The sequence below is a fragment of the Amphiprion ocellaris genome, chromosome 3 (assembly GCF_022539595.1).
Source record: "Amphiprion ocellaris isolate individual 3 ecotype Okinawa chromosome 3, ASM2253959v1, whole genome shotgun sequence".
In the NCBI taxonomy this organism is placed as follows: domain Eukaryota; kingdom Metazoa; phylum Chordata; class Actinopteri; family Pomacentridae; genus Amphiprion; species Amphiprion ocellaris.
In genome coordinates, this window is record NC_072768.1 from 20676118 (window position 1) to 20689566 (window position 13449).

The window sequence follows — 13449 nt, forward strand, 5'->3', positions numbered from 1 at the left end:
AATAGATGAAATTACTACAGAAAAGTGTCAGAACAACACTGATGAAGATGCGTGTTGGTTAATGCCCGACTTGCTTATTCATTCTGTGCGTGTCAGGTACTCACGTTGATGTTTGGGTTGAGGAACTGGGTTCTAGCGTAACGCGTCAACATGTTGATGATGACAACCTGACCCCACTCCTCCACATCGATGAGCAGATTACACAGCTTCCTGTAGTTCTTGTGGATCAGGTCGATGCGTTCTGGACAAACCTCCTCAAAGGCCATAACGACGCTTCCTGCCACCAACTGCAACACATTTTCAGTCACTTCACAGCAGATGATGTTGGGATAGTATTCCTCAATACCAAACTCTGTCCATGCATTCGACTATCAAGTCTGCAAGAACTCTACGACTGGTGTCTAGAGCCTGTGTCTGTTTTCCTGAGAAACTGCTTATGCAAAAAGTGCAACGTGAAGAGGGAGGCTGGTTAAACAAATGATAAGCCTTGAAACAAGTGAGGCATTGAATGCAATCTGGTGCTGTGCACAGCAGCTGGTCCTGATATTTTGTGCACTCTGTGGTTTCCAAAACCGTATTTCCATTTGTTTAGGGAAAAGAAAGCTGCTGGAGAAAATATTGAACCAACTATGTGAACAGAGGAAAAACCCACCGTGGTTTTGTCAGCGAGGAGTTTCTCTATGACTTCAATCAGCTGGTCTTTTTGTTCAGGATCCAAACTGAGAGGAGAGAAGAATAAATCACCCAAATGCACAAAACAAGAAATGTTTGAGATTGGTCTGACAAAAAAACAACAGCACTGGTATAAAAAACAACAACATGTTCCCATAAGCAGCCAGGTAAAATAATTAGTAAACCCATGACAGCGAGTCGAGATAAGTTTGCTACTGAGGCTGAAAGCTACAACAGAGCTGGCAGAGTTGTACCTGTACAGTTTGGGGATTGCGTGAGCAGCTGTCTTCCTGACATAAGGAGACATATCTGAAGCAGCTTCTTTGATAGCCAACATCATTATGGGAACAATGATTGTAACTCGTATGCTGGAGAGGACTCGCAGGGCGCTGGCTCTGATCAGCTGGTTTGGATCCTGCAGAAATGCAGAGCAAAACATCATTTATGTATATATATATGTATCCTGCCAAACAGAGACCAAACAAGACTACAACCATATAAGCAGCCATAGGTGCAGATTTTGTTTGAACACTGGAGGGGGAAACATTAGGTGGGGCCTAGCACTCATTTCATGCATCCTGATAGATGTTTATGCACTACTTTATGGTGAGAATGTCTTTCTGTAAAGGAAAACACAGCATTCAGGGGTTAATTCATAGTGTAATGGAATATGATGCACTAAGGCTCTCAAAAATCCTGCATTGCTTTTAAATGTGTGTTCTCATGTAGACCAGCTATTCTTATTAAATAGTATTACTGCTGAATCTCCACACACATAGGAGTGACTTACTCTTTGCTCCTCTTCTATGTCTTTCATCTGGGGAAGTAACCTCTTTAAATGTGCATGTGGCACCCTTTGACATCAATGATAAATTAAATCATTAAAAATAAATTCACTGAATTTAAAAACTCCTGGACTTTAATGCCTCAGATGTGTTTCACAAAGATTTCTGCTCATGTTAAAAACTTCCTGGACATTCAAAACATATCGCATATATCTGTGTTTGATATGCAGACGAAAAAAGGGTATATCCCTGGGGCATCTAGAAGTAAATTAGAGTGGTCTTTTGCTTCTTTCATGTTTCTACTCAGAGGGTCAAATACACATGTTCTAAATATTAAGAGGGACGTATCCTCTGTGCCCACTCTGAAGTCTGCACCAATGCCAGCAGCTCTGTGAGGTTGTATCTAAACATGCAGTTCTGTGAGTCAAATACTAAAATCAGCACGCTGACATGCTCACTGTGGCAACATTAGCAGGTATCCTACGGTACATACCATGCCCATCATCACTGTTCAGCAATTTAGCATGCTAACATGTGCCTATTAGCCTGAGTACTAAATGCTAAGTACAGGAATGTCATCAGTTGCATGTATTTGGACACATTTATCAATATATTGTACCATCTTCCTTGATATGACCTGATGATGGTGTTAGATGAAAAGTCAAGACATCAGAGTAATTTACAGTCTATGGTCCTTGCAGCATGATCGTACAAAATTTCAGCAGCAATCCATCCAACAGTTGTAGAGAAGCTTCAATCAAAAATGAGAGCCATTAATCATCTGGAAGTTCATAAGATCTTTGTGACAACAATACATCAAGTAGATGTTGAGAAATGACAGTAAATAAAGTCTCTTTCAGACAGGGGATACATAACATCTTCATCAGTCTGTCAAAGTGACGGCATTCTGTCATCCAGACATCACGTCACTTCTCCACTGATGTTCCTCACGGCTTTATTTAGACATACTCGCCACAGTGTGAGAGGAAGCTGAGCGATATTTATCATTCACACGAGAACAAACATTACACCAAATGATGTATAATGCTTACTAATGGAATAACAAACAAAAGACTAAACATGAACAAACAGCAGCTTATCAAAGCGTCCATTTAATTAAAAACCTAGTTTATTTATGATTTCATAAACACTGAGAATTTTGTTTATGTGTGATAATGATGTAACTCCTACTAAGAACAGTGTGACCTGCTGTTGGATCCTGATTGATCTTGCCGTCATACGGGAATAATTTATGATTATAACTATTTAATGAAGTTACTGCTGTTGTTCTGTGCGTAAAGGTACATAACTGTGTCTTTGGAGGCACTAATATAGATCCTGCTGTGGTCAGATGCTGCCAGTCTGTAATAAACTCAGAGGAAAGAGTCCTAACAAGCTAAATTTAAACCCTGTGTAAACGAGCACAGTATGACGCATCATTTGATCTTGATCCTGTCTCCATGTCGGGGATAATTCAGAATTACAAGTAATTAATGGAGTTACCGCCTCATGTACTCGTGGATTTTGCTGCTGTCTGACTGCACCTGTTTTTGAATGAATCTTGGTGCTGAAATGTGGAAAAAGCCTGGATCACAGGGTTAAAAGTGGTACAGAATTGACCTTGTAAGATTGTCAATAATCGACTTTCACATAAAAGTGATCAGGTTGCTCATTCAGACATGAAGCTGACACATGCAGTTGCTGTCAGACTAACACTAGACTAGAAGAAAGCTAAAGTCACAACAATTTCTTCTCCATCTAATAGTTTTCAAGATATTACATTCAAAGGTGTACATGTTAACCACATGATTGCACTAAAAGGAAGGAAGAGGAGTCATTATGATTCATCTTATGCAGATAGTGAATTTCAAAGCCATTGTTGGATGTATTTCCATCATGACCATCCACATAACAGCGCTAGCAAGACTGAAACCCTACAGTGAGTCTCAAACCCACAATTTTGATAAACGTTTGAAGCACTGTCGCTTATCTAAAGCGCTGTACCTTCAAGCCTCGCTGGAACGTGGAAATGGAGAGCAGAGCGAGATCCTGCTGCTCCTCAGCGTAACGCACCAAGTAAACATAGACCAGCTTCTTCACCTGGAGGGAGAAGCAGTAAGACGGAAAGAGGCTCATAAAAATCTAAATTATGCAGATTAGTTCAATTATTTTCTCTGAGATAAATCTGAAGTAGAGAGATAAAGCACAGTGATAAAATCCTCAAAAAGAAGAGAGGAAAATTGCAATTTTGTTCAGGAGAGATAAAAATAAAACCCCATGGGGATTTTAAAAAATGTGATAAGATACTGTAATGCATAAATTACAAACATGGAAAAAATAAAATAAAGAAGCCTTAACACAAAAAACACAATTTAACCACATGAAACAACACAAGCAAAAGAAATAAAGTCTCATAATACATAAAGCAACATGAAACTGGGTTCATTACAAACCTCTATGTTTTTACAGGCCACATTTTTCACCACAGCAGGGAACAGATCTGATGCATTTTTACCTCGGGCGATCATCTGCAGAGAAAAAAGATTTCGCAAGGTGAAATTTTTCAAGAGTTTCAGTCATTTGCAAGAGCAGTGCAACATTTTTTTTCTATTTTATTTTAGTCGCTTTTCATCCTTTTTCTTTTCCTTTCGTCCTTTCTGTCCTGCAGGGATGATGAATGAAAAGCTGTGTGAGGAGCTTCAGAACGAAGAATCTGACACAGATTATGAATAATTAACAGCTGACTGCACCATTTTCATCTCTTACCATTGTAGTTATTTTATTATATTACAACTGTGTTTGCTTTTGTCTCATAGATTAAGAATATTAGATCTCTCAACATGACAAGGTTGTAGCTATGGAACATTCAGTTAGATTGTGGTCTTATATTGAGATCTTTACCATTAAAATGATTTGAGATTGTCTTTTCTGAAAGTCAGGGTAAATTTGTCCTTCAGTCACAGTGTGCAGTTGAATCTGCTGATCAGCGAAATCCCAAAGTAAACATTATTTATACTCACAGCCACGATCCGTTTCATTGCCTCCAGCTTTAGGGAGTCTTTGTTGCTGTCCAGCATCTCTTTTAAGTCGTCGTGTCTGTGGGAGAGAAGACATTGAAAATTAGCTCAATGCATGGTTTTGTTTATTTTTAACAAGACACGAAAACTGAAAAAAAACCACACTGACTACAGAAGGTCTCTACGAAGACATTAAGACCTGCTTTACAGTTACCACTCAGTGCTGCAAATTTATCAAAGTCTGCAAGTGTGACCCAGAAATTATTCTCTTTGAAGTGGGAAATCTGGCTTGCAAAATGTGGAAACCTTTGAAATTGCAGCGCATAAAAGCTGGATAATTGGAAAGTGACATAATCCCTAAAACATGTTGACTCCTCACAGACAGACAGCAGATATTTTTGTACAAACAATAGAAGCAGTATTGCTTGATTAGAAATGTTTCACTCCAGAAGGCCCAGTACAACTCTAAATAAATCACAAAGGTCTATTAGCATCATACAAGCTGTTTTGTTAATATTTAGGTGAGACGACAACTCACAATTATGAGGAAATTCCAGTAATTTTAGTGTTCAAATGATTAGTCAGCTTTATGGTCAGTCATTTACAGGTAAAGTCTGTGATAACACAGTGAATGTCTTCAGTGAATATCTCCCAACAGTCTGCTAGATGTCTGTTCTGTGTGCACTGAAGAAACATCCGGTGTTTGTACACAGCTGTGATTCTGTATATGAGAAACAAACTAAATGGCTCAGACAGATCCACAAAACACATCCAGCCGACGAGGGGCGGACCCCATGTACAGGACAGCACTGTGAATCCCTGCATGTTCTGGTTCTGGATATTTTTTGAAGTGGATGGTTTCTGTGCAGCAGCAGCTTATAGAGCAGGTGTAAGAAGCAGTGGCAACTGCTCCTCCCCGTTTAAAGAGGAAATATCAACTGTGATCCCAGTTTCAGCACCATCCCACTCTGTTTCTTTGCTTACAGAGTCTGACTGAGACTCAGAAACATTTTCAGAATTTTTTTTATCTCTCCTTAAATCAGTAACAAACTCCAGAATTGATCAAGCAGCAACCTTGGGTGCTGAAAAATGAAGCCAACATGGAAGTGCCAAAAGCTGCAATTCTTTGAATGTCCACTTGAGGCTGATTCAAAAACAAAGTCAATCCCAATACATTCACCGGCCACTTCATTAGGTACACCTTTTCAATATAGCTAATCAGCCAGTCACATGGCCACAACTCAGTGCATTTAGGCATGTGGACGTGGTCAAGACAACTTGTTGAAATTCAAACTGAGCATCAGAATGGGGAAGAAAGGGGATTTAAGTGACTTTGAACGTGGCATGGTTGTTGGTGCCAGACAGGCCGGTCTGAGTATTTCGGAAACTGCTGATCTACTAAGATTTTCAGGCGCAACCATCTTTATGGTTTAACAGAAAATGGTCAGAAAAAGAGAAAATATCCAGTGAGCAGCAGTTGTGTGGACGAAAATGCCTTGTTGATGAGAGAGGTCAGAGGAGAATGGGCAACAGTGTACCATCTTATGACGGCGACTTCCAGCAGGATAATGCACCATGTCATGAAGCTCAAATCATCTCAAACTGGTTTCTTGGACATAACAATGAGTTCACTGTACTCCAATGGCCTCCTAGGTCACCAGATCTCGAAATCCAGTAGAACTTTTGGGATGTAGAGGAACGGGAGATTGGCATCATGGATGTGCAGCCGACAAATCTGCAGCAACGGCCTGATGCTGTCATGTCAATATGGACAAAAATCTCTGAGGAATGTTTCCAACACCTTGTTGAAAGTCTGCCATGAAGAATTAAAGCAGTTCTGAAGGCAAAATGGGGTCCAACCTTTTACTAGCAAGGTGTACTTGACGGATTGGCCAGGAAGTGTTGACCGCCATGTTAAAATGGCCGACTTCACAGCAGAGATAAACATGTTCACAAATAGGTATAAAAACTATTTTGGTCTTTATAGTTAATTTTCTATGACAACTGTTCACGTGGTGAATCTTTTTATAACTCACTGATTCAAATTGTATTAAGACTTAATGTTATGCATAATTAAAGCTGTGGCCACTCTGAGTGACAGGTGGTTACCATCACATTAAAGTCCACGACCCAGAGATATTTAGCCTCAGCTCCAATTAACCTCCACATCTTTGCTTATTTTTGGATTAGCCAGGAGTTAGGCACGGCCAAGATGCTGATGGCGAAAGCCACCATACTGAGATTCAAAGTTGCTCCTCAGGAAAATATGGGCAATGCCACCCAGGGTTCCTCCATCTTATATACACACTGTGCAAATGATCCCCCAAATTTTCAACAGTCTCTAGTTGCAGCTCATGAGCATTTGCTGCTTTTTTTGGTTCAATACATGGTACAAACATACATGGTTTAGGCATTTTCTTCCTGCAAGTGTGAGATTTTTTTAAAACAAACACTTACTGTGTTAATCAACATAATAATTATCAAGTTAACTGAATAATCTCAATTTCACCTGTGGAGATGAAGGGCAAAGTAATCTATTACAAGTATGGATTTCCCGCTTCTGACAAAATTCTAAAAATAAGAGTAGTGATGTGTAAATGCTGATATAATTTAGATTATATTTATGAACTATTTATTTTGGAGATAACCTAGATGAGATTTTACAATGTAAACATGATAACAAAAAATATATATAATCCCATGTTTTTCAACTTCAGCTCAAATGGAAGCAAGCAAAGTTCTTGTATGTCTGTGGATTTTTTGGTTTATTTGGTTTCAAAGAGACAAAATGGATCGTCTTGAGTCATGCTAGCAGTAGCTCCCTTAGGCTGCACTCAGACAAATTTAAATGTTGACCTGCTGGGATTGACTCACTAGCAGAGTGTGGCTAAAAGTTTTTTTTTTTTTACAAAACCTGCTAGCATTTCTTGAAGTGAGACATGACGAAAGAGTTACGATATTTTGTCCCTAATGAACATGCTTTTCAACATACATACAGTAATCAAAGAAGATATCACCAGTGCACATGCTGTGGCTGTTTTCCCAGCTGCCCTTTCAATCTGCATATTGACTAGTGTAACCCTGCCGTGTTCTCTGGCCTTGTTCATCCATCATCTCATCTGCGACAAGGGAACAGACCTGTCATCTCACACATGAGAAGCAAGATCCTTGTCTGAGTGGATCTAGGCTGACATTTCCACCCTGCTGCAACGCAAACACACATAAACAACAGCGACAGCTTCTACCAAACCTGCCAGGAGGAGCCTGCAAACAACAGCTACACAGCAGAGCCAGCAGATCGTCGCAGACAGGATGACTGCTGCAGCTGCCAAGATAAGGACACCAGGCTTATTGAATGGTGAAACACTCATCAATGATGTGTTCAAACAGCCTAAATATCTCTGTTTTGCTGTCTTTAAACAACCGAAGACAATAACACTTCACTTATTTCCAGTTCATGACAATAAAATTACTGCTATAAGCCTAAAAATACAGAAAACCATGCATTTTCTTTGGTATGAGCTCAAGACATAAAGGATATTGACTACATTTGTTCTTATTTAGTATATAGAGACAATAGACATAGATAAATGCCACTCTAAATGTGATGCTGTTAGCCAAGTGGTTAAGTCTGTGTTACTGCTCCTCATCAAAGTGTGGAATTATTCATAATAACAAGAAGAAAATGACACAATGAAAACAAGAGCAGGCAGTCAACACATAAAACTAAGAAACAGACTAAGTCCATCTGCTTTTGAACTGTTTCCACGTGGGACTGTGGTGTTAATTAAAGACTGAGAGCAACAGTGAGTTTGCACATCAGATCTCTGATGCTTTGCTGTCAGAGTCTTTATGCCTGATCGATAGAACGACATAGCACCACTTCAAGCATACAAGCAAACCCACTTGAAAACAGAGTGAATGTCCCAACAGACAGAAAGATTGTCCGGTGGGACACGGTGCCATCATCTCGTTGTCATTTGGAGGTGTGGGAGTGAAGGGTGGGGTTTGGCTGCCGGTAGGTGGGGTGCTTCAGTAGCTGCAGATCGGCACATTTTCCCCAACTAGTTTCCAAGGCAACAAAGGATGCAATAAAATGAAGTTAAGCGATTTCCTGCCTTCCTGCAGAGGCTTTGTTGCATCTGACAATGTTTCCACAAGGGACTGAAGGTCTTTGGTGAAGAAACTCGGTGAACTATTTCCAGAACCTCGCAGAGAGTCTAGTGAACAGAGGACTGAAGCTCTGATTTATGCCGCTCACACTGCTGTTTAACAGAACAGAGATGAAGGGTGGAGGGTATGCTTTGTTTTCTGTTTAGCACGGTTTGTTTTGGTTTTACTCGCATTATTTTTTTTAAATGGAAAAATGATGGGCTTCTGATGTAGAAAGTACTATTATGTGAGGGGTAGATGTAAAACTCTTTTTTCATACTTTTTTATAGATTCCAGTACTTTGTAAAACATTTATCAGATGTAAATTGTCACCAAGTGTGGTACATAAAATATCTGGAGAGTTATTATTGTAGGTCTGATATGTCGCACCCTACGAGAAATAATTATAAGACAGCAATTTAATGAATTTATTCAAACAATACTTATGGGGAAAGTTTGAGATTTTATTCATCCATTTATCATGGCCATCATCAGAATAAATCTGAATCAAACTTTCCAAATAAATATATGTTCTTGAAAGAGAATTTTTCAAGAAGGTCAGAATTCTGACCTTAAAAAATAATAATTTTTTCTACGCTATAGTGTAGCCTTGGAGAGAGTATGTACTCCCTGGCTGGTTTTGAACAGTAAGTAATTTACACTTTTGATTTTGTCCTCATCAAGTTGTCAGCATTAAAAGATATGAGCACTTGAACATTTACAAGAGGACTATGAAAATGACTTTAACACACTTTGCTGTGATTTACATATTACACATGTTCCCTCAACGCCACACATAACTCAAACCAGTGCCACAAATGACTTCCCAAACTATGTGATCCAGCTGCAGTCACAACTTGTACATTGCTGTCCTGTGAGAGAGGGAGGCTGCCGGGGTATACGATATTTTTCATCTGTTTAGGTCATATGACAGCAGTGAATGGAGGCCTTGCAGTCTGTGAGGAGGTGGCCTCTGCAGAACAGTCAATTTATCATGACTCTGCCCGAGCTGAAAGCGTGTGTGTGTGTGTGTGTGTGTGTGTGTGTGTGTGTGTGTGTGTGTGTGTGTGTGTCTGTGTGCAAGCGTTTGTGTGGCTGCGTGCTAAGAAAAGGCTCAGCTTTCGTTTCCATCGAGCATCAAAGTGTTAATAACTGCATTGCATCACCAATAATATAGTCCACCCTTTCACGCACTTCAAAACCTTAATTCATCAAAGACTGTCAAATTAAAACCCGACAGTAAGGCTTATTTTTGGATGCGAGCAGTGAACTGACGCTGGTTTCTTGGTTACAAACATGTGGCTGTGTCCCAAAACAAATTAAAAAATTAACTCGTAGCAAATGCAGTTCGCCCAAAGCTCTGAAGGCCCAGACATGAGGATGAGTAACCCTAATGCTGATTTCCGGCAGAAAATGAAGGTCCCACTGGTTCATTTCTCTCTGTGAAATCATGATGATGGGTCACAGCCTCTGGCCATGACAGCAGTAATGCGAACATTTTTATTAACACAGTTTGTTTTGTACAGTCTGAACCTCCTCCATCCACTGCCTTTGATGTCAGCCAGTGGCAATATGTTTATATTTCAGAGTTATGGAGATAATATCAGAACAAGACTAAGCATCTACAGTCATGCAAGTGACTCTGTGAAGTAGCACTTTAAGGCAAAGTAATGCGTTGAGATAAATGCTGATATGGTCACAGTGAGAATGCTAACATGCTAATACTAAGGCATGCATATTGTTCACCATGTTCATAGTCTTGTTTTATATCTTAGCATGCTAACTGATGCTAATTTGCATTAAAGTAACGAAAATTCAAAGATTTGGTTTTAAACCGTCTAGTTAGAGCCTTAAAATGTTTTCAGTTTTTTTTTTTGATCTGATTATTTTTGGCGCTACAGAAATCAAGGCATGATGACACACTGGAGACATACTTTGCATGAACTGTCTAGTACAACAGCATTATGAAAATTGTGTATCTGCATCAGGGTTTTTTCTGCTCTTACTACAACTACTGCAACCTACATTCAGCCAGCTTGTTAAGTAAGCCTTTGTCTACAAAACACAACATCCCTTGACAGTAGAATCTACAGAACAACTCGACCTTCTTATTTAAATTTCCTCAGAATAATGAGGAGCAGAAAAGGTGGACTGTTTTGTGAAGACAAACACTAATCATTTGCTGCTGGTGAATGGGGCCAATCTCCCTCCCAGCGATTCAGTGTTCCAAAGAGGAAAATACTGCTTATTTTTTCACAATATTTAACCTAATTTTATTTCCTTGGTGATTATTTTTAATGATTCAAATTGAGCTGGGTGGTAAACAGCAGTGTTTTTTGTTTGTTTGTTTGTTTGTTTGCTTTTGCTTTACACAGACTTTAAACACAAAGCTGAGTCACAATGCAGATTTCCCTTTTCACCCAATGTTGGCACTGAATGAAAAGCTAAGGACACATCAAAGTCATTACATTTCATTCTATGGAAGACATGAATGAAATGTCAACCTAAAAGTGGCACTAAATAGAAAAAACAATGATCAAAGTCATGAGGACGCAATGCGTGGGAAACATGAACATCTGTCTGAAATTTTGTGCAGATCTTTCTGATTGTTGTTGATTTATTTCAGTAAAAACTACATATGCTGACTAATATTACCAACCACAGAGCCATGCTGTCAGTCTGACTGCAAATCTAAATAATCAGCAGAAGGTGTCACAGTTTTATTCGACTAACACATTTCGGTGTCAATGTACAGACACTGATGAACCATACAAGAAATAAATACATGGAAATGAGCTGAATTCCCATTGATGCCAGCCAGTGTGTGAACAACGGTGTGGCTTTTTCACTATCAGAAGCAATGGATACATTTAAAGCACTAGATTTAGCTTGTATTATTTATGATCACTTTTAATAAGAATATGACTAATGAGGTATCAGCTGAAACACATCTGCTGCTGCCTGCTTTCAGCACCACGCAGGGTTATGTTTGTTCTTCTGCTTTGGTTTACCGCTGTTTACTGTTGTTTTTTGATCTTTAAGTTATAATGGGTGAAATCTATAATATTGCGGCACCATGCTTTGATGGTGATGGCAACATCAGAATGCATGCAATTTTTGAAAGATTCTTTTGGGTTGGAGTATTTTTATGCATTTATTTTATAGGGTCAGTGGAGAGAAACAACAAAGGTGAGTAAAGACAGTTGGGGAAAGACACGCAGTAAATAATCATCAGTTGGGAATCCAGGGACTCACTGCTCAGGGCATGTGGTAGGCATCTTAACCACTCGGGTGTCATCTCACCCCAACAATATCTTGATTAAAGTGAATCACTCATTAATCGCTCATCAATAAAAGTCTAATTTTGAGGATGATCATCCATCCAGCCATAATCTATACACTGCTTAATCCTCATTAGGGTCGTGGGGGGGCTTGAGTCTATCCCAGCTGACTTAGGGTGAAGGCAGGAGACACTCTGGACTGGTCACCAGTCTAACAATCCCACTCGTATTCACACCTACAGACAATTTAGAGTTACCAATTACCCTGAGCATGTTTTTGGACTGTGGGAAAAAGCTGGAATACCTGGAGAAAACCCACTATGCACAGGGAGAACATGCAAACTCCATGCAGAAAGATCCCAGGTGAACTGGAGCTCTTCAAGCTGCAAGGAGAAAGTGCTAACCACACAGCATACTGTCAATATTTTAGAGATCCCCAAAATTTCACATATCATTTTTTCAGAGGATCTCATGTCTTATTAAAGACATTCTGTCTCCCCTGTAGTTGATAACTGGTGAGAGTCTTGTCAAACTACACTCTGACCACATGATGTTGCCCTCACTCTTTATTAACACATCTACACCTGTTGCTGAATGAAAACAAATGGCATCACTTCTCTTGAATTCTAGCTTTCCAGGAAATAATAAATCTCTTAATTATGATTTACAGGCCAAGATGAGAAGTCAGTTTAAAACTTCACCAGGGACTTTATTGTTTTTAGCTGCCACAGTGTAAATGGAGAGGAGAGAAAGCTCCCAGCCAAAGGCTTCATTTGTTTTGCAGCTTGTGTTAATTAACTATCCTGATCAGCCACACTAATTAATAACATGACAGGGATTCATGTGGCTTGTTTGATGACAAACAAGCCTTTTAGAAGATCTAATTAAAATGGGACCTGAAAGCATTTATTGCCTTTCCTGTAGCTGTGGCCAGATTCCACCTGTCAGTGTGGAGTTATCAGGTATTTGCAACCACAGACAAGTTACACATGCACTACACATCAGCAATAGTGGTTGTGTTAGCGCTAGTGGCTGCTTCAAACACTGCAGGACAGAGAAGGCTTATAAGGACAGAAACCTCGTTTTCACCATTACACACAATAAAAGCTTTCTTTTTGTCAAAGCATGATGTAATAACTCAGTAAATGAAAGCAGTTCAAGCAGTTCCAGGAGAAAAGGTGACAGCCTTTCAGGTACTTCATATTCTCTCTGCTTGGCCAGGATGTTTTTTTTTATTAACATCCCATTTCTGTGAATTATCTTAGAAATAAAACCTCATCTTGAGCACCTATAGGAAAAATGACCCTCTGATTGAGCTTACACCTCTCTTCCCTCGCCAAAGGGCCCATGGTAATTCTACACCAACACCGCTTCTCTCATTTCTATGGATTTTGTCCTGTCCTGCCGAACAACAGCTGAATTTATAAACAGGTCTGAATTATTTAACCCGCTGTGGTACAACAGCGTACACAGGCGGTCAGGTTACCTGGCACCAAAGCCAAGAGATCAGCAGGTCTCTCCAACTTGGAAAGTCTCCACGGA

General features: G+C 39.6%; 1 protein-coding gene across 12 annotated transcripts in view; it reads right to left on the bottom strand.

The window, feature by feature from the left end:
• LOC111567130 (adaptor related protein complex 3 subunit beta 2) overlaps window positions 1-13449 on the bottom strand; it is a 58352-nt gene that overhangs the window by 30900 nt on the left and 14003 nt on the right. For all 12 annotated transcript variants that reach the window (XM_055009216.1, XM_055009215.1, XM_055009214.1 and 9 more), the window contains exons 2-7: window positions 4478-4553; window positions 3911-3985; window positions 3462-3557; window positions 927-1087; window positions 653-719; window positions 105-287 (exon numbers count right to left, since the gene is read on the bottom strand). In XM_055009216.1, the coding sequence (XP_054865191.1) occupies window positions 105-287; window positions 653-719; window positions 927-1087; window positions 3462-3557; window positions 3911-3985; window positions 4478-4553 (658 nt within the window). The remainder of the gene's footprint in view (window positions 1-104; window positions 288-652; window positions 720-926; window positions 1088-3461; window positions 3558-3910; window positions 3986-4477; window positions 4554-13449) is intronic.